Genomic DNA, 19,108 nt, shown 5'->3' with positions numbered 1-19,108 from the left:
ATAAAGTGGAGAGAGGGCTTTATCCACTTCTATGGGAGTCATGGGTTGGTGGACATTGCTCACCAGTGATTCCAGAGAAAATGGCAGGGCTTTGACACCATAAATCCTCTATCAGTAAAGGGTGCAGGACCTGGGAAAAAGGGCATAGTGCCCAGCAGACGTGGCAGTATCTAGGAGATAGTGGTATCTACTTCTTAGCTGCCTGGAAATATTCCTAGACATGGTGAGAACTCCCTCAGCCCTCCTCCAATGTGTCTGATTCCACTGACTTTCCTACCACTGTAGGAGAATAGTTTAGGAGCCATTTCTCCCCTTGAGTGCCTGGTGGGAACCAGGCCACAACAAGCTCACATCCTCAATACCTCATCTTATCCACCAGGTAGTCCTGTGAGGCAAGTATTATCCTTATTTTACAAATGACAAGATTGACTCTTACAGCAATAGATCTGTTAGAATTTCCAGGTTGATTCATTTAGTTTTTAGTCCCAGACATAATATGAATTTTACCTGTCATCTTATGTTCTGATAACAGGAATTGTGTCTTTATTGCCTTTGTAAGCTCACCAAACAGTTCAATTTCTTATTATGTATTGTTTTCAGCTTTTATTTATTTTTTAGTATGACAAATATAATCCATATCCTTTAGTAAAGAAAAGATAGAGATGAGTGAGCAAAGTAAAAGAGTCACACATTGGGGAGCCATAGCATGATAGAGGACCCAGGAACATGTGTGCAGACCCAGCACACATGTTAGAGGACCCAGGAACATGATAGAGGACCCAGCAATAGTGCCCACTGACCTGGCTACACCTAGGGAAGACATAGGAATGTGCACAGCAGCAGAGGAATGTCATGGAGGTACATAAAAGAGGTGGTAGGACTCATTTTTGAACACAGGTGAGACCTATTCTTGGCTACCCTTCAGGAATAACTATTACCTACTTTTAAGTGTACACACTTTCAAAGTTTTCTTTGGGCAGAAATGCATTATACAAACATTTACATTTTTATAAAAATTGCCTGATACTGTATATGCGGTTCTGCAAACTGTTCTTTATTTATTTATTTTTTACAATGTGTCATGAACATCTTTTCCATGCACATGGGTGAAAATCCTCTACTAAAATATAGAGCACTGTAGTTGGGTCAAAAGGCTGCTGGTAACGAGATTGACATCTAAAGCAAAAATATCAGCTTAAGGTTAGAGCATTGGGCCTGGCAAATATCTACCAGGGAAAGCAGGGTTGGCAATAATCTCATCAGAGAAGTCAGAATGGAAGGCCAAAGGCATTAAAGGTATGGGATATCGTGTAAGCCTCTTTGGCCCCTACCTCCACCCCTCACTCCCCTGACACCCCGTTGTCCCCTTGGGGCAAATGGATCCTGTACATCTCTTTGCATCCAATGAAAACCACCCATTTTCTGTTTTTTCCTTAGCTCCTCCTGAGCCCTTGACACATCTCCACATTCTCTCATCATCTCCTCACTGCTCAGATGCCTTTCCTGTAAGTCCTCCTGAGAGTCCCTGGGGGAATCGTCCGTCCCCCTGTCCGTTTTTCTTTTTGCTTTCCGGGGCACATAATCTCCAGCCGGGCGCTTTTCCGCGGCCCGCGGCTGGCTCTCTGGCTTTGCCTGGGAGGCTGGCTTGTCCTCACCTTGTGGCTTGCCCTCACCTTCGGACTTGCCCTGCTTTTCCTGGCTTCCCTCATCTTCCGGTTGTCCCTCATCACCTGGCTCTCCCTCATCCTCTCTCTTTCCCTTGCATTCTGTCTTCCCCTCCACGTCTGGCTTTTCTTCCTCGTCTGACTTTCCTTCATCATCAGGCTCTACTTCATCTTCTGGCTTTCCCTCGTTTTCCAGGTTTCCTTCATTTTTATTGTAGGGTTTTTCCATGTCGAGATTTCTCTTTTTCTTGTCCTGGGGGATGACAGTGAAGGGAAGAGGAGACAAAGAGGAGACATGGGAGACTGAGGGCCTGGGGTGGAATGCAGGTCTGAATAGTACTTGCATCTCACCCCTGGTGAGGGTTCCCCTAAGCTGACGGGGCCTCCAAGAGGGCCTTCTGCCCACCACGTAGCCCATCACTCCTCCCACACACGTGAGCCAGTCTTTCCCTGGCAGGCTTTGCCTCCTTCTCTGAAGGGATTCAGCCTGGTAAGGTGTGTGTTCACGTGGGTGGGGGTATGGGCAGGGGTCCCAATTCGACCTTGGCCAGGCCCTCCACACTCTCAACCCTTGTGGGCCCCCGTCCATGCAGCCCCCTGCTTTCACGGACCTGCGGGGATTCTGGACAGGTTGCTCCTCCTTTTCAGGTCTCTCAGAGCTCTGGGAACAACAGACGCGCAGACCTAAGGACAGACAGGAGACAAGGGCAGGGACTGCGCGCTCAGCGGGCTCACAGGGACTCGGTTCCCTTTCCTGAGTCCAGGCCCTGCTCACCCAGTGTTTTTCTCCCCTACCTCCCCCGCACCCCAACCGCCATTTCTTTCCAGGCCTCGGGCACCAAACCAGGATGCTTTCCAAACTGCGTTTGTCTCTTCGTGCCCTTCCCCCGGAGGCAACCTGTCTCAGCGCCACCCCGTTTTTGCGGAGGTCAGATGTTTCCATGGGAGAGGATTGTGAGAGGGGGTTATTTCCAGAATATGTCTATGTTTCACTGTCGCACTGTGGGGTCGCTACCCACCCCCCCCAACACACACACACTTTCCAGCACTAAAATGGATGGAGGGCTCAGTGCAAGGGGGCGCCGAGAAGGTGGGCCAGGCTCGCTTAGGGGGTTCTCCCTTCCCTGCCCCGCCCGGACCCGCTCCGCATCCGCCTTCTCACCAATCTACAGGATCCCTTCTCCGCGTCCCCCCCCCCAATCCTACTGCTGGCTCCCTCCACCCCTGTCCCAGGGTCCGCAGGCAGCGCCTGCCTTCACACTGACCTGCGAGTACCCAGGACAGGCTTGTGCCTCCTCGGGCTCGCGGAAGCCCGCTCGCTGCTCCCCCGCCGCCTGGGCAGCTCAGACAGCTGATTCTGCGCGGGCGCCCGGACCGGACCGCAGGGCGGGCGGGCGGGCGCGGGGGCTGGTGCCCACGTAGGCGCCTGGTCACTCACGTGAGCACCGCGTCACCGGAGCTAGGCCACCACCACTCCCTTCCCGCCCACCTCACCATCCATCCTCGAGGGACTGGGAAGTTGCGGAAGGTGTGGGAGTGTGTGTGTAACATAGGAATGGAGGCCATCAGGAAGAAGAAGAGGAGGGGTGGCTTTCTGATCCCAGGTGCTTTACCTGACGCAGCTCACAGCATCCTCACAGGGCATCTCTCTCTGATGCCCATTATTGCCAGATGTGTCAGCTGATCAGAGAGGGTACCCGACTTTGCCAAGAGCGCTCAGCCCGAGAACTGCACAGCTCACTTTCAATACCGGTTTTACCTGACTCCAGAGCCCCGGGGTAGTGGTGCCTGCCAGGAAGCTGAGCTGCCACCTTGAGTGACGATGTTTCTGGGGTTCTGTCCTGGGCCTCCTCTCTCCTCAGTCCTCAAGTTGTCTCTCCCTGTGTGATCTCATTCATTTCCAGAAAGCACCGATGACTCCCAGATCTACATCTCCAGGCTATTCCCTTCTCCGTGTCTCATATCAGTTTTTCCAATTGTTTATTGGATATCACCGCCTGAGGGACACGGTGCCTCAAAGCCCTGTAACACAAATTGATTTCAAAAGCCCGTGTACCCCAAACTGATTTCACCAACTTCCTTCTTGTCATCTCCATTGTCCTTTCTCCACACTTGAAAGTTACCTTCCAACAGTTGACCATTTTTCATAGAAAGAGAATGTCAGACAGCTAGAAAAGAAAGCATTCAAACGTTTTTAATATGAACTTCAGATCCACAAATTCATCACAGCCCTTGGTTCACAACATGCTCTTCTCACTGACTACTGCTCCTCCCCTCCTTTCCCCTCTTCTCTCCTCCCCTCTGTTTACTTTCCTTCAATTGTTTTTCTCTTTCACATTTGTGAAACCACACTAAACCCAAAGAACTAGAAAATTGCTAATAACTGTTTACTTTCATTCCATTGTCTTTCTCTTTCACATTTGTGAAACCACCACTGAACCCAAAGAACTAGAAAATTGCTAATATTCTTGTCACTACAGTGTAGTGTTATATATTTGGGTTTTGACAAGATGTTTATAACATGTTTTTGTTTGGATCTCTTTCAGATTATTCTGTTTGGAGTGTATTGAACTTCTTGGGTACATAGATTAGTGTCTTTCCTCAAGTTTGAGTAATTTGCAATCATTCTTCCTTTGAAAATTCTTTCTGCCCTATTCTATTTCTCTTCTTGTTGAACTTCCATCATGCATAGGTGTGCCCTCTTCATTTTTCACATTATTTTTATTTTTCTGCTCCTTGAACTGAATAATCTCAATTGACCTATTTTAAGTTCACTGATTCTTTTGCCTGCTCAAACCTACCGTTGTACCCCTGTAGTGAATTATAGTTATTGTATTTTTGAAATACAGAATTTCTATTTATTTTATAATTTTTACATCTCTTTTTATTTTTACATCTTTGCTGATATTCTGTATTTGCTGAGACATTCTTCTCTTTTTCTTTAGTCCTTTGTTTATGATTTCCTTTAGTTCTTTGAGCATATATAAGACAGTTGATTAAAAATATTTTCTTGTTATTCTAATACATGGACTTCTTCATGATAGTATCTAATTATTTCTTCCCTGTGTATGGGCTATGCTTTCTTATTTCCTTATATGCCTCACAAAGTTTTGTTGAAATCTGTGTATTTTGATTCTAATATTTAACTCTGGAAATTAGATTCTCCCTCTTCCTTGGGTTTTGTTGTTGCTCTCTCGTGGGTTATTTTTTACTTATTTAGTGACTTTTTAAACCATTTTAGCAAATTATGTATTCTTTGTCTTGTGTGGCCACTAAAGTCTGTGTTTTATTGCTTATTAATCAGCTGGTGTGTGGATGCTGTTACTTTAAGTGCCTAAAGCCAACAAAAGAAAATTGATGAATAAAAAAATACTTTCTTGGCCTGGCGCGGTGGCTCACGCCTGTAATCCCAGCAGTTTGGGAGGCCGAGGCAGGTGGATCACCTGAGCTCAGGAGTTCAAGACCACCCAGGGCAACATGGTGAAACCCCGTCTCTACTAAAAATACAAAAAAATTAACCAGGTGTGGTGGCGCATGCCTCTAGTCCCAGCTACTTGGGAGGCTGAGGCAGGAGAACCACGTGAGCCCCAGAGGCAAAGATTGCAGTGAGCCGAGATCGCACCACTGTACTCCAGCTTGGGCTACAGAATGAGGCTCCATCTCAAAAAAAAAAAAAAAAAGTCTTTCCCAGTCTTTGCAAATGAACTCTGAGTTGGAGTACTTTTTTAATGCTTTACATTTTTCTTATGCAGAGCCTGAAGCTCACCTAAGTTGAATGCTTGCATTTTCTCTGGTCTTTTCTGAGTATGTGTCCCACCCTCAGCATACACATGGTCTTCTTGATTTTCCAGTATATATAAAAGTTTTTTTTTTTTTTTTAATGCTTGTTCTTCCACATATCTTGTTTCCCAAACTCTTCCTTCTCAGGCTTCTCGGTCTGTTCATTGCTTGTTCTGAGTGTTGTCCTTTGCTCCAGACGTCTTTGGCCAACACCTGTGATTTTAAATGCTTCTGGCAAAAGCCAACTGGAGAGCCAATGCAGCCCAAGCCCTGGGAGTCCTCCCAGTCTGGTGTAACGAAGGAAGCCTTAGTGATGAAAGTGCTGCCAGGCAGGCTGATCGCCATACCACACTTCTATGAGAATACTGTCCAAATTCCTACCACTGGTACTAGCTATCTAAACCAGGATAGTGGGCTGTCATCAACAGATCACTGCCGATCTGGGGCATAGAGAATGGTAGATAGGCAATTGAACATTTTTTTCTTACCACAAATTGGCAGCGTTTATTCTTCACCACATTTCCCTCTCATTGTTATAATTTTTTGATTCCAGAGTTCTGAGAAAGTTGATGGTAACAGTTTTTGCCAGCTCACTAATTGCTCATTATGGAGTTCCAGAGTTCCATACGCTACCATTTTTAATGATGTTACTTGTGTTTCTATTTCTTTTTAAGTCAATTGGGTAGGCTGTGTCTTTTTTGGAATTCGTCCCGTTCATCTACCTTGTCTCATTTTTTTGTCATGCAGTTATTAATAGTATTACCTTATAATCTTTTTTTAATATCTGTAGAGTTGCTAATGATGATCCCTTTTTTATTCCTGATTTTAATAGTTTCAGTCTTCATCATTTTTTTTTTTCTTGGTGAGTGTCACTAAAGTTTTGTCAGGGTTTTTTTAATCTATATTTTCAAAGAACAAACTTTTAGTTTCGTTGATATTCTATTCTGTATTCATTTATTTCCACTGTAGTGATTACTATTCCCTTCCTTCTGATTTCTTTGATTTAAGTTGCTCTTCTTTCTGTTGCTTTTTAAGATGGAAGTTTACTGATATGGGATTTTTATTTTTTCAAAGTAAACATTTATAGTTACACATTTCCATCTAAATGCTGCTTACCTATATCTGATAACTTTTTATGTGTGTTTTTTTTAAGTATTTTTCGATTTCTCTCATGATTCCTTCAGGTTGAAGTATATTGTTTGATTTCCACATATTTGCAGGATTTTTGAATTTCCTTATGTTGTTGATTACAAATTTAATTCCATTATGATCAGGGAATATTATTTTTATAATTTCAATACTTTTAAGTGTATATGGGATTTTATTATTTGTTATGTAGTCTTTCCAGGAGAATGTTCCATGGGTGCTTGACAACAATGTGTGTGCTTATGCTGTTTGGAGTGTTCTTTACATGTCTGTTATTCCAGTTGGTTTTGTAGTTTTGTTTAAGTCTTCTATTTCCTTGTTGATATTCTTATTTGTTTCTTTTATTTTTGAATGTGTAGTTTTGAAGTCTCCAATTACTATTGTTAAATTGTCTTTATTTTCTTCTAATTTTTCCCTTCTATTCTGTAAGTTTTTGCTTTATGTATTTTGGAAATCTGTTTTATGTTCATATATGTTTATAATTTTTGTATAGTCCTGATGGATCAGACTTGTTATATAACACGTTTTTATTCTATAATAACATTTTCTGTCTTAATGTCTTTTTCATCTGACTCTTTTGGTTATTCTTTGCATATTATATATTTTCCATCCTTTCACATTAATTTTATTTGCTTATTTAATATATTCTCTTTTAGATAGTATATAGTTGGATCATGTTTTTTTTACCCATTCTGCTACTTTCTGCCTTTTGAATGAAATGTTTAATCAACTTATATTTAATGCAATAATGAATAAGGTAATATTTACATCTGCTGTTTTGTTATTTTTTTCCATTTATTGTGTATTTTTGTTCCTCTATTTCTCCACTATTGAATTACTTTTAAAAGGATATTTTTGAAGAACCATTTTAATTCTCATTTTTCTTGTACAAAGTTTTTGAATAATTTTCTTAGTGTAGTTGGTCTAGGGATTATAATTAGTGTATTAATTTAAAACAATTGAATTTGTGTCAATTCTAACTTAATTTTAATGGGATGCAAAACTTTACTCATCTCCATTTCCTTTTTCCTCCTTTGTGATCTAGGAGGAGTGTCATAGAAATTACATCTTAGCCATTATATCTGTTTTGTATTTATTGTTTTATAAAGTTTTCTTTCTAATCTAATAAGAGAAAAATGAGTTACAGACAAATATACATTTATAACTATTTGTATTAATTTCCTATTGTTGTTGTAACAATTACCACAAATTTAGTGACTTTAAATAGGAAAAATTTATTCCCTTACAATGCTAGAAGTAAGAAATTAAAATGCCTTCATGGGGTTTTGATCAGAGTCAGCAGATATCCACTTCTTTGTTTTTTTCAACTTCTGGAGCTGAATTTCTTGTAGTCCTTGGCTTACGTCCCCTTCATTCACCTTAAAAGCCAGCAGCATGATATCTTCAAATGTCTCTCTGCTTCCATCATCACATACCTTTCTTTCTCCCTTGTGTCAAATTTCCAGGTGTCTCTGTATAGGAACACTTGTGATTGCATTTAGGGACCACCTAGATAATTCAGGATAATTAAGATACTTAATAACATCTCAAGATACGTAATAACATCTTCAAAGTCTCTTTTTGGCATAAAAGGTAACATTCATAGGTTCCAGGGGTTTGGACATGCATAACTTTTGGAAACCCACTATTCTGTTTACCACACTGTCTTTTATATTTACCTATTTAGTTACCTTACTAGTGTTCTTTATTTCTTCATGTGGATTAATGTTACTATCTAGTGTTTTCTAATTTCAGCATGAAGACTCATTGATATTTCTTGTTGGACAGTGCTGCTAGTTAAAATTACTCACTGTTTGTTATTTGGGAGTGCCTTAATTTAGCCTCAAAGTTTTAAGTAGAGTTTCCAAAGAAGTGTTAGTTAAGTCTTTTTCTTTCAACTTTCTGAAAATGTCATCTTACTGTCTTCTGGCCTCCGTGATTTCTAATAAAAAGTCAGCTGTAGATTTGTGTTTTCCATCAAGTTCAAAAAGTATTTTGTCATTGTTTCTTCAATATATTTTTCTGCACCTTTTCTTTTTCCTCTCTTTATGGAATTCCCTTGTGCCTATGCTTGTATGCTTGATGGTGTACCATGGTTCTCTAATGTCTCTATATTTTTCTCCATTTTTCTTTATTTTTTTGTTCCTTATACTCATGATCTTCATTTACCTATCCTCAAGTTCCCTGATTCTTTCTTCATTCACTTCAAACCCATTATTGAGCTGCTCTAGCAAGTTTTTCATTCCAGTTATTTTCCATTCAATGGAGAAAAGGTAGTCTTTTCCACAAATGGTACTGGAAAAGTTGGATATTCTCATGCAAGAACGAAGTTGTACTATTATCTCATATCATTTATAAAAATTAACTAAAAGTTAATCAAATACTTAATGTAAAATCTAAAACTATGAAAACCTTAGAAGAAAAATAGGAGAAAGCTTGATGACATTGGTCTTGGCTGTTGCTTCTTCAATATGACACATAAAATATCAGCAACAAAAAGATACAATTGATCAATATTTAATACTTTTGTGCATCACAGGACAGTGTCAAGAGAATGAAAATGCAGCTTACAGGACAAAAGAAAATATTTGCAGGTCTATATCTGATGAGGGATTAAAATCCAGAACATATTTTAAAACTTTCATAAGTCAGCGACAACACCAAAAATCCACATAGAACCCAATTTAAAAATGGGCAAATAAATTGAATCAACATTTCTCCAAAGATATACAAATGGCCAATAAGCACATGAAAATATGCCCAACATCACTAATCATTAAGGAAATGTAAATCAAAAGCACAGTGAGATATCACTTCATGCCCATTAGGATCATTGTTATCAGAAAGTAATAAGTGTTGGTGAGTGCTATGGTCTAAATTTGTTCCCACCAAAATATATGTTGATATTTCATCCCCCTAGTGGTGGTGTTGGGACATGAGGCCTGGTGGTAGATGTGTGGATCATGGGGATGGATCACTCATGAATGGCTTGGTGGTACTCTGGAGGTAGTTAGTGAGTTCACACTCTGATGAGAATGGATTAGTTATCACTGGAATGGGTTAGTTCCCCACAAAATGGGTTGTTGTAAAGCCAGGACACCCCTTGTGTTTTATCTCTTTGCACATCTCTGCTTTCCCTTTGAACTTCTCTGCCATGTTTTGACCTAATACATGGCTTGCAATAGAGGAAGAGCAGATGTGGGTGCCATGCTTCTTGTATTTCCCAGCCCACAGAACCATGAGCTAAATAAACCTCTTTTCTTTATAAATTACCCATCCTCAGGTATTCTGTTCTAACAACACAAAATGGACTAAGGCAAGTAGGATATGGAGAATTAGAATGCTTGCACACTGCTGGTGGGAATGTAAAGTTATACAGCCACTAGGGAAAACATTATGGCCTTTCTTCAAAAAAAATAACATAAAATCACTATATTTCATTTTTGGGTATACACCAAAAATAATTGAAAACAGGCTCTGGAACAGGTATTTATACACCTGTGTTCCTAGCAGTATTATCAACAGTAGCTAAAAGGTGGAAACAAGTCAAGTGTACATCAAGAGATGAATGGATTACCAGTATGTTATATGTACATACAAAAGAATATTAGTCAGCTTTAGAAAGGAATAAAATTCTGCTACATGCTAAAAAATTAGTGAACCTTAAAAACATTATACTAGGTGAAAGAAGCCAGACATCAAAGGGCACATACTGTATGATTCCACTTATGTGAGATACCTAGAAAAGTCAAATTCATATAGACAGAAAGTAGAACAGTGGTTACCAGGGGATATAGGGAAAGGAAAATGGGGACTAGGAAGCTATTGTTTATGCGTACAGGGTTTCAGTTTGTAATGACACAAAATTTCTGGAGATGAATGCCGGTGATGATTCTAAAACAGAAATAAATTGTACATTTACAAATGGCTACGGTGTAAACTTTATATCATGTATATTTTTCCACAATTAAAAATATCCGAAAACTTAACTATTTTAAAGTGAACAATGCAATGACATTTAGTACATTCACAATGTTGTGCAACTACCACCTCTGTCTAGTTCCAAACCATTTCCCTCACCCCAAAGTAAAATCCATCACCCACAAAGCAGTTTTTGATTGTTACTGTCTCCCCTAGTCCTTGATAACCACCAGTGTGTGTTATATCTTCTATCAATCTACTAGGACTGCTATAACAAAATGCCACAGACTGGGTGGTTTAAATAGTATAAATTTATTTTTCACAGTTCTGGAGGCTGAAAGTTCAAGATCATGGTGTCAGCAGGCTTGGTTTCTCCTGAGGCCTTTCTTTTTGGCTTGCTGATGGCTGCCTATTGCTCTTCAAGTCTCATATTCTACTTTAACTTATGTTTTTAGTTGAGAAGTAAAAATTGTATATATTTATGGTGCACAAAATGATGTTTTGATATCTTTATACATTGTGGAAGTACTGAATCAAGCAATATAACACATGCATTAACTCACATACCAATCAATTTTTGTGGTGAGAACACTTAAAGTCCTAGCAATTTTCAAGTAGACAATATTATGTTATTAACTATAGTCACCATGGTATAATTGATTTAGTGAATATATTCCTTTCTAACTGAAATTCCTTGAAGTTCCTTGAACTTTATTTACAGTCTTACTTTACTTTGCAGAAGATTTAATTTTTTTTTCATGGTGAATGTCAGTCTTTCCCTTTATGATTTAATGTTTTAAAATTTTTATTTTAGTTTTTTAAATTATTTTTTGTGTCCATATACATCTTCTCCTTACTGCTCCTTTCCCTGAATTTAGGCAAATATTTATATTTTATTTTAGTTAATTTATTGGTTTGTTTTTAACATAATGTGGATAAAAATGTATGCACAAGTGATCCGCAAACTCTAATGTGCATCAGAATCACCTAAAGACTGTTAACAATGTAGCTATCTGAGCACCATTGCCAAAGAGTGGATTTTGGATGGGGCCAGAATTATGTATTTTAAACACGCTCCAAGTGGAATTCTGAAGTATTTGATCGGCTAACAAAGTTGGAAGAACACCGACAAATATTTTCTTAAAACATGTTGTTGTGATTTGGGGGTATAATTCCTTCCCTAGGGTATTTCTTTCACAAGATATAAATTCTTTTTTTTTTTTTTTTTTTTTTTTTTTTTTTTTTTTTTTTTTTTGAGGCAGAGTCTCGCTCTGTCGCCCGGACTGGAGTGCAGTGGCCGGATCTCAGCTCACTGCAAGCTCCGTCTCCCAGTTTACGCCATTCTCCTGCCTCAGCCTCCCGAGTAGCTGGGACTACAGGCGCCTGCCACCTCGCCCGGCTAGTTTTTGTATTTTTAGTAGAGACGGGGTTTCACCGTGTTTGCCAGGATGGTCTCGATCTCCTGACCTCGTGATCCGCCCGTCTCGGCCTCCCAAAGTGCTGGGATTACAGGCTTGAGCCACCGCGCCCGGCCGATATAAATTCTTTATAAACAAATTAACCTGGTTAGGGTAACACAATCAGGGGTATACAGCGAAAATAAGCAAAGATATTTTAGCCACAAATTTCACTCACTTCTCAACTCTACATTGGAATCACCATGGGATCTTTCACACTAAGATCTGTTGGTCTCACTTTTAATGAGTCTGACTCAACTGGTTGGAGTTGGGTCCAGAGCTCCACTTTAAAGTATCCTCAGGTGTTTCAAATCTGAAGCAAGGATTGAGAATTTATGCACTAAAGACAATAACATTAAAAAATAAAAAGCAGTTGTATCTTTAAGAAGGGCACCGTCTAATAGGGAAATAATGCCTGATGTATATAGATTAATTAAATTCTACGTAGTGTTTTCACAGGTCTCAGATCTACCAATCAACCAACCCATTTCTATATAATATAAGGTGGGGAGAGGGGTGTCTGAGATTGACTAAAGCTGGGGCCTCCACTTTAATTTATGTAAGTCCAGAGATGTCTGATTAACTAGGGTACAGTGAGTATGAAGTGAAACACATTTTTTTCTGAATTTCTAGCCAGTTCTTCAGGCAATTTTGACATGTTGATAAACACTAACATATATGTTAAGATAAGTGCATTTTTTTGGAAATTGGCATATAATGCTTCTTCTTCTGTGTTCCTTTTAAATTGCAAGCTACAGTCTGTAGGGAAAAGAAGTCCTTGCCCATAAATCATCAGAAGCAACCCCGGGTCCAGATCGCAGGATTCAACTCAGTTATAACTAACTGTTGTGCCCTACAACTTATCAGGCCCTGTACTAAACACTAAGGGTACCGGCATAAGTGAGACAAAATACTTACTGTGAGAAGGGCACAGTTTAGTGGGAAACAGTGATGATTGTGAACAATGTTTTAAAATTGGGATTCATCTACCAGATCCCCAGTTCCTGCTATTATTTCTCATCAATCTGTAATTACAGGTTTATTTGGCACAGCAAATCTCAAAGCAAAGGAAGAGGGAAACTTATCTGGATCTGTGTAAGTTAGTGTAGACTACTGGGGACTCCTGAAGTCAGGGTGGTGTGAACCAGAACAGTCTTGGGAACATAAAATTATCCCTACAACTCTTGTGTATGTGCAGAATGAAACCTGTAGCAATGTCTGCACAGAAAATTGATAGTCAAGGAGACTTGGCTATTTTCATCAGAGGATAGAAGAGATAATCCAATTCCGAGCACACTATCATGAGTGTCACTCAAATTTGTCTGGGAGAAGGGGAAGAGGAAAGAAGTATGAGAAAACCATAAAGGGCTGTTCGCATTTGCAAGCAGTGTTGGTGAAGTATCCACCTGGTTTAAGTATAACTCTAGAGCAGGGAGGACGCTCTATACATTTTTGAAAAGGCAAAATGGGAATTCGTACTACTGAAGGTTCCAGAGAAATCAGTGGGTCTTTTTCATCTTCAGGAGTCCAGTACATCTGCAGTGGTAGAAGCCAGTGGAGGGAGCAAAACGCAAAAGAAGAGGAAGATGTACCTAATAGTTATGACATTATGCAGAAAAGAAAGGCAGAGCAGCAGATGAATAGAAAAACATTTAAAGTTGAGCATCCCTAATCCAAAAATCCAAAATCGAAGTGCTCCAAAATCCAAGGCTTTTTGAAGATGACATGATGCTACAAATGGAAAATTTCACACCTGATTTCATATCCACAAACTTTGTTTCACACGCAAAATTATTAAAAGTATTGTATAAAATTACCTTCAGGCCGGGCGTGGTGGCTCACGCCTGTAATCCCAGCACTTTGGGAGGCCGAGGCGGGCGGATCACGAGGTCAGGAGATCGAGACCATCCTGACTAACATGGTGAAACCCGTCTCTACTAAAAATACAAAAAAAAAAAAAAATTAGCCAGGCATGATTGCAGGCGCCTGTAGTCCCAGCTACTCGGGAAGTTGAGGCAGGAGAACGGCGTGAACCTGGGAGGCGGAGTTTGCAGTGAGCTGAGATGGTGCCACTGCACTCCAGCCTGGGCCACAGAGCAAGACTCCGTTTAAAAAAAAAAAAAAAATTACCTTCAGGCTATGTGTTTGAAGTGTATATAAAATTAAATGAATTTCATGTTTAGAGTTGGGTTTCATCCTCAAGATCGCTCATTATGTACATGCAAATATTCCAAAAACTGAAAAGAAAAACAAAAAACAACAGAAATCTGAAATACTTCTAGTCCCAAGCATTTTGAATAATGGTTTTGAACCTGTACTCACCTGGAAATAACTTGGACTTGCTGATAGGCACTCTCCTTGGAATCTTCCCTAAAAATGAAGGGCACCTGGAGGGCTGGAGCCTTGCATGTATAAATAGAACAAGACACAGAGCTCAGTCATTACCTCATTTGATTCCCACAGCGGCCCTCCCAGGCATTTATAATGTAATGTATCTGTAATTATCAGGTACATGTTTCTAAATGAGAGATCCATAGATAATATAAGATTTATATGTCTTTAAACTGTGTTTCAAGTGTTTATTAATTGCCCCCATTTCCTATATAAGCTGATTGGCAAGTTCCTTGCTTCTTACCTTTTCTTTTTCCTGGAACATACGAAACACATGTATTCATTTTGGAAAAGTGAGACAAAACAGATAAGCAAGAAAAAAATAAAGAAATTAAAAAGTACCAGTAACTATACGACATAGAAAAAGCACATTCTGGTTTTCACTCATTCATACGTGTGTGTGTGCGTGTGTGTGTGTGTGTTTCATATATGCTATATATTTTATATATAGTGTGCATACGTACACATCTAAATGAAATAGTCTATAGACTGCTTTTAAATTGCTTTATAACATTACAGCATGCATTAAACATCTTTCCATGACAGTTGATGAAAGTCCTCTTCTGACAGAAAAACTTACAGACTAGGTCAAAATGCAATCTCCAATCAGAAAATTGCAGAAGAATGCCAAAAGGTCCATATTTACGGTACACCAGGAAAAATGTGAATTTAGAAAGCAGGGATTTTATGATTATTAACCTCCAGATTCAAGGCATAAGGCAAAACTCATCATGATGATCATGGTGAGGGGGGTCCCCTATAAGAATGCGCAGACTGTACCTCAACTGAAGTTCCCTAATTTCCTCCTTAGCTCTCTCATCTCCTCCATGAACCGTTCCATATCATCTCCATCTCCATCTATCATATCAAGTTATCAAACAAGCCTATTGGGCACATGTCCTCCAAAATCCTGGGCAGGTGGAGCCCAAACCCCTCTAACATTCCTCCAGGCTCCTGGTCTTCACCACCTCCTAAAGGGGAGCTTCATTCTGCACTGGGGCCTTCTCCACAACTTTGTTTTCCTTGGGTTCATTTTCCATGTTGAGTTTTTTTCCTGTTTTTTTTCTTCCTAGAAGATAAAAAACAAGAAGAGGGAATGGATGCTTGATAGGATTCAGAGTTCTGTTTGGCAAAGGTTTTCCCACCTGAGAAACTGTGAACCTGTAGGGGAAGCCCCAGACCCAGCGCTGCTGCAAAGCCCACTGTTTTCCCTGAAAATGCCTTCCCCAGGCCACTCCTACCACCAAAATGCAGGACGAGTTGGGGGAGGGGGACAATCATAGAGAGACCAGACTTCACCTCCCTGGGATCCTAATAAGCTCTCCAGGAGTGCCCCAGATCTCGCCCCTCTACTCCCTTCTTCCCTCATCAGACACAGGGCTGTCATTTTATGAAGACTCTCCTAAGTTTCTCCTGCACTCAACTCTGGCAGGAAGGGCTGTGAGTCACCCAGATTCTGCTCTGATCCTTGATACCCCTACACCAGAGGGCCCCAGGCAACTTCCTACCTTCAGGGATCAGAGGCAATCTTTCTCTTTTAGCCTTGAAATGGGCTGAACAAACGCACTTAAAGACCTGCAGACAAATGCGACAATTACCAGGACTGATCTTTTAATCAAAGGACCGGTAATGGGAGTTGATTTAGGGTTCTCCTAGTATTAGTACCTTCTGTTTCTCCTCCATCCTGTCTCACGGCTTCTTTTCCTACCCTGTGACAGGCTATCCCACCTTCCAGAAATAGGCATCAAAGATGATTATTTCCAAAACATTTTAACCTCTTCTTTAGGCTCCCATCTCTACTGTTTCCTCCTACCTGTCATCTAGTTACCATTTCTGGACTGCAGACAACTTGCCTGGCGGGGTAGTTAGAAGAGCTTGCTGAATGGATACCTAGTTTATTCACAAAGAATTTCAATCTAGGTATCCATCAGGCCCTTTCTCCACCCGATGCCCACTCCCATGCCCACCATTTTATGCATCAAGATGGACGATGAGTGAAGAGGTATGTGGGCATTGCAGACTAGGACCTGCTGCGGTCTCTGCGCTTTGTCATTCTCACTCCAGGATCTACAAGTAGCGCCCAGGCTTACACTGACCGACCCGCTGGGACCAAAAACAGTTTCTCGCTCCTCGCCTCTGTCCGGCAGTCAGAAGCTCGCCCGCTCAGCTGCCGCAATAGGGACCTGCTTTCCAGACCTGATCTCTGTCCCCCTCCTCTGCAGCAATTCCTCTCCTCGGCCCCCGCAGCCTATCATTTCCAGCTCTAAATGGGTAGAAGGTGAAGAAAAGATATCTAGAAGGCAGGCCTAAAACCTTGGTAGGGTCCGCCCTCCCCACCACTTGGTCACCGGCTGCACCTCCCTCCCGCGGCCCAGCAGGAAGCAGGCTATTTCCTTTCAGTCTCCTCCACCGGCCAGACTCCATCAGACATTGCCCAATGGCCGGCCTCCTAGGAGATCTCAAATGGTACCCATTCTCAATCCGGTCCCCTCGGGAGATCTCTCCCCAACCGCTCATTTCTCGCACTAAACGGGTGTGTATCTGGAAAGGGGTAGATATCCAGTCCTAGACCCGCTCTGGTCTTTGCCTTCTGCAGCTCTCACACCGGTCAGCGCCCACCAACCTGTCAGGGCTCGGGGGTCGGCTTCTACCACTTTTCCTCCTTTCCTGGGCAGCTGGCTCGCCTGCCTTCAGGGCAACAGCGAGCCGTCGCACGGCCAGCGATGACTACCAAACTGCAACTAGGAGAAACTAATCCACGCATTGGCTCTGGGTCTCCTAAGGCCCACGTCACTGTAAGCTCAGATTTCCAATTACCATTCACACCCGCAGTGCGGCAGGAGGGTGGGGGCGGGACTGTGGGCGGGGCCACCTTTCTCTTCATTCCTGCTTTCTCCACCACTACCACAGGCTACTACTCAACCCTCCATTTTTTTTATGTAGCGATCCCCAAGACCAATAATACTTTGTATTTGACTTGCTCTGGTTTCTGCTGGAGATTTTAAAGAATCGCTTCTTCCTCTTATTTACCCCTAAACGCACACTTCTCTCCCCTTCACGTCCAGCAAGTAAAGCCCTAACAGTATTGTAAGTCTTGGTCCCAGATTAGAACCTGGAGAAGGGGTGGGGAGCGAGAAGCTAGGAAGTCTGGAAAATAGGCAGGAAGTGGTATTCAAAATTTTTTTCGCTTAAACTACTTTCCTTTTTGTTTGTTTATTTGGGAAGGGGGTCCTTTTGTTTTTCATCAGCATGCATTCATTTTGTTGTTGTTTTCATAACTAGACAATACAATTATTTTCAGGAGTTCAAGACCAGCCTGGCCAAGATAGTGAAACCTCGACTCTTCTAAAAATACAAAATTAGCTGGGCGTGCTGGCAGGCGCCTGTAATCCCAGCTACTCGGGAGGCTGAGGCAGGAGAATTGCTTGAACCCTGGTGGCAGAAGTTGCAGTGAGTGGAGATAGCGCCATTGCACTCCAAGCCTGGGTGATAGAGTGAGACTCCATCAGAGAAAGAAAGAAAAAAGAAAGAAGAAGAAAGAAGAGAGAGAGAGAGAGAGAGAGAGAGAGAGAGAGAGAGAGAGAAAGAGAAAGAGAAAGAGAAAGAGAAAGAGAAAGAGAAAAGGGAAGGGAAGGGAAGGGAAGAGAGGAAGGAAGGAAGGAAGGAAGGAAGGAAGGGAAGAAAAAGGGTGAGTTTTCTTGTGAAGGAGCTCTATCTTCATGTCCTTCCATGAAGTGATGCATTGAGTCTAATAGAGCCTCGCTGGTGGATTTTCATGTCTTGAGAACCTGTGACAAACTGATGATCTCCTCTAAATTGTATTAGTGTAACCCAATTACAATAGCACCTGGCCCCGACGATTCAGGGCAATAATTTGGGGAAGCTACCCTGACAGATGAAAATGTATTGTGATAGACACATAGAGGGGAACAACACTGGGGCCTATGGGAGGATGGAGGGTGGGAGTAGGGAGAGGATCAGTTACCATATAACAAAGCTGCACATGTATTCCTGAACTTAAAATAAAAGTTTAAAAAGTATTGTGAAATTGCAATGTTCAGGCACACCAGGAGAATATATCCCACACCTGGCCGGGAGGGTCCCACGCCCACGGAGCCTCCCTCACTGCTAACACAGCCGTCTGCAGCGATCTATCCGCAAGGCAGCAGCGAGGCTGGGGGAGGGGCGCCCGCCATTGCTGAGGCTTAAGTAGGTAAACAAAGCCGCTGGGAAGCTCGAACTGGGTGGAGCTCACAGCAGCTCAAGGAAACCTGCCTGTCTCTGTAGACTCCACCTCTGGGGACAGCCCACAGCTGAGGTCCAATAGGAAAGCAGCGGGGCGGTGCAGAGGCGAACGACTCTGTCTGACAGCTTTGGGAGAGCCGTGGATCTCCCAACGCGGAGGTTGGGGATCCGAGAACGGACAGACTGCCTGCTCAGGTGGGTCCCTGACCCCTGAGTAGCCTAGCTGGGAGACATCCCCCACTAGGGGCAGTCTGACCCCCACACCTCACAGGGTGGAGTCATCCCTGAGAGGAAACTTCCAAAGGAAGAATCAGACAGGTACACTCGCTGCTCAGCAATATTCTATCTTTGGCAACCTCTGCTGCTGATACCCAGGCAAACAGGGTCTGGAGTGGACCTCAAGCAATCTCCAACAGACCAACAGACAGTCCTTCTGACTGTCAGACGGAAAACTATCAAACAGGAAGGACACCTATACCAAAACCCCATCAGTACGTCACCATC

General features: G+C 41.9%; 2 protein-coding genes across 2 annotated transcripts; both read right to left on the bottom strand.

The window, feature by feature from the left end:
- Positions 1-1,033: 1,033 nt before the first annotated feature.
- Positions 1,034-3,104, bottom strand: TCEAL6 (transcription elongation factor A like 6). The gene is given in 4 exon segments (XM_033197694.1): positions 1,034-1,370; positions 1,372-1,917; positions 2,276-2,348; positions 2,930-3,104. Coding segments are annotated over 2 exon segments (552 nt in total). The 5' UTR covers positions 1,894-1,917; positions 2,276-2,348; positions 2,930-3,104; the 3' UTR covers positions 1,034-1,340.
- An 11,745-nt stretch (positions 3,105-14,849) lies between these two features.
- BEX5 (brain expressed X-linked 5) lies at positions 14,850-17,152 on the bottom strand. Its single transcript, XM_033197363.1, is given in 6 exon segments — positions 14,850-15,158; positions 15,161-15,304; positions 15,307-15,336; positions 15,339-15,428; positions 15,868-15,934; positions 16,983-17,152. Coding segments are annotated over 4 exon segments (327 nt in total). The 5' UTR covers positions 15,400-15,428; positions 15,868-15,934; positions 16,983-17,152; the 3' UTR covers positions 14,850-15,066.
- Between the last annotated feature and the right edge of the window lie 1,956 nt (positions 17,153-19,108).

Source organism: Trachypithecus francoisi, unplaced genomic scaffold (genome assembly GCF_009764315.1).
Source record: "Trachypithecus francoisi isolate TF-2019V2 unplaced genomic scaffold, Tfra_2.0 Contig00181, whole genome shotgun sequence".
Lineage (NCBI taxonomy): Eukaryota > Metazoa > Chordata > Mammalia > Primates > Cercopithecidae > Trachypithecus > Trachypithecus francoisi.
The sequence above is the reverse complement of the archived record's forward strand: the minus strand, read 5'-3'. Positions and strand labels throughout refer to the sequence as shown.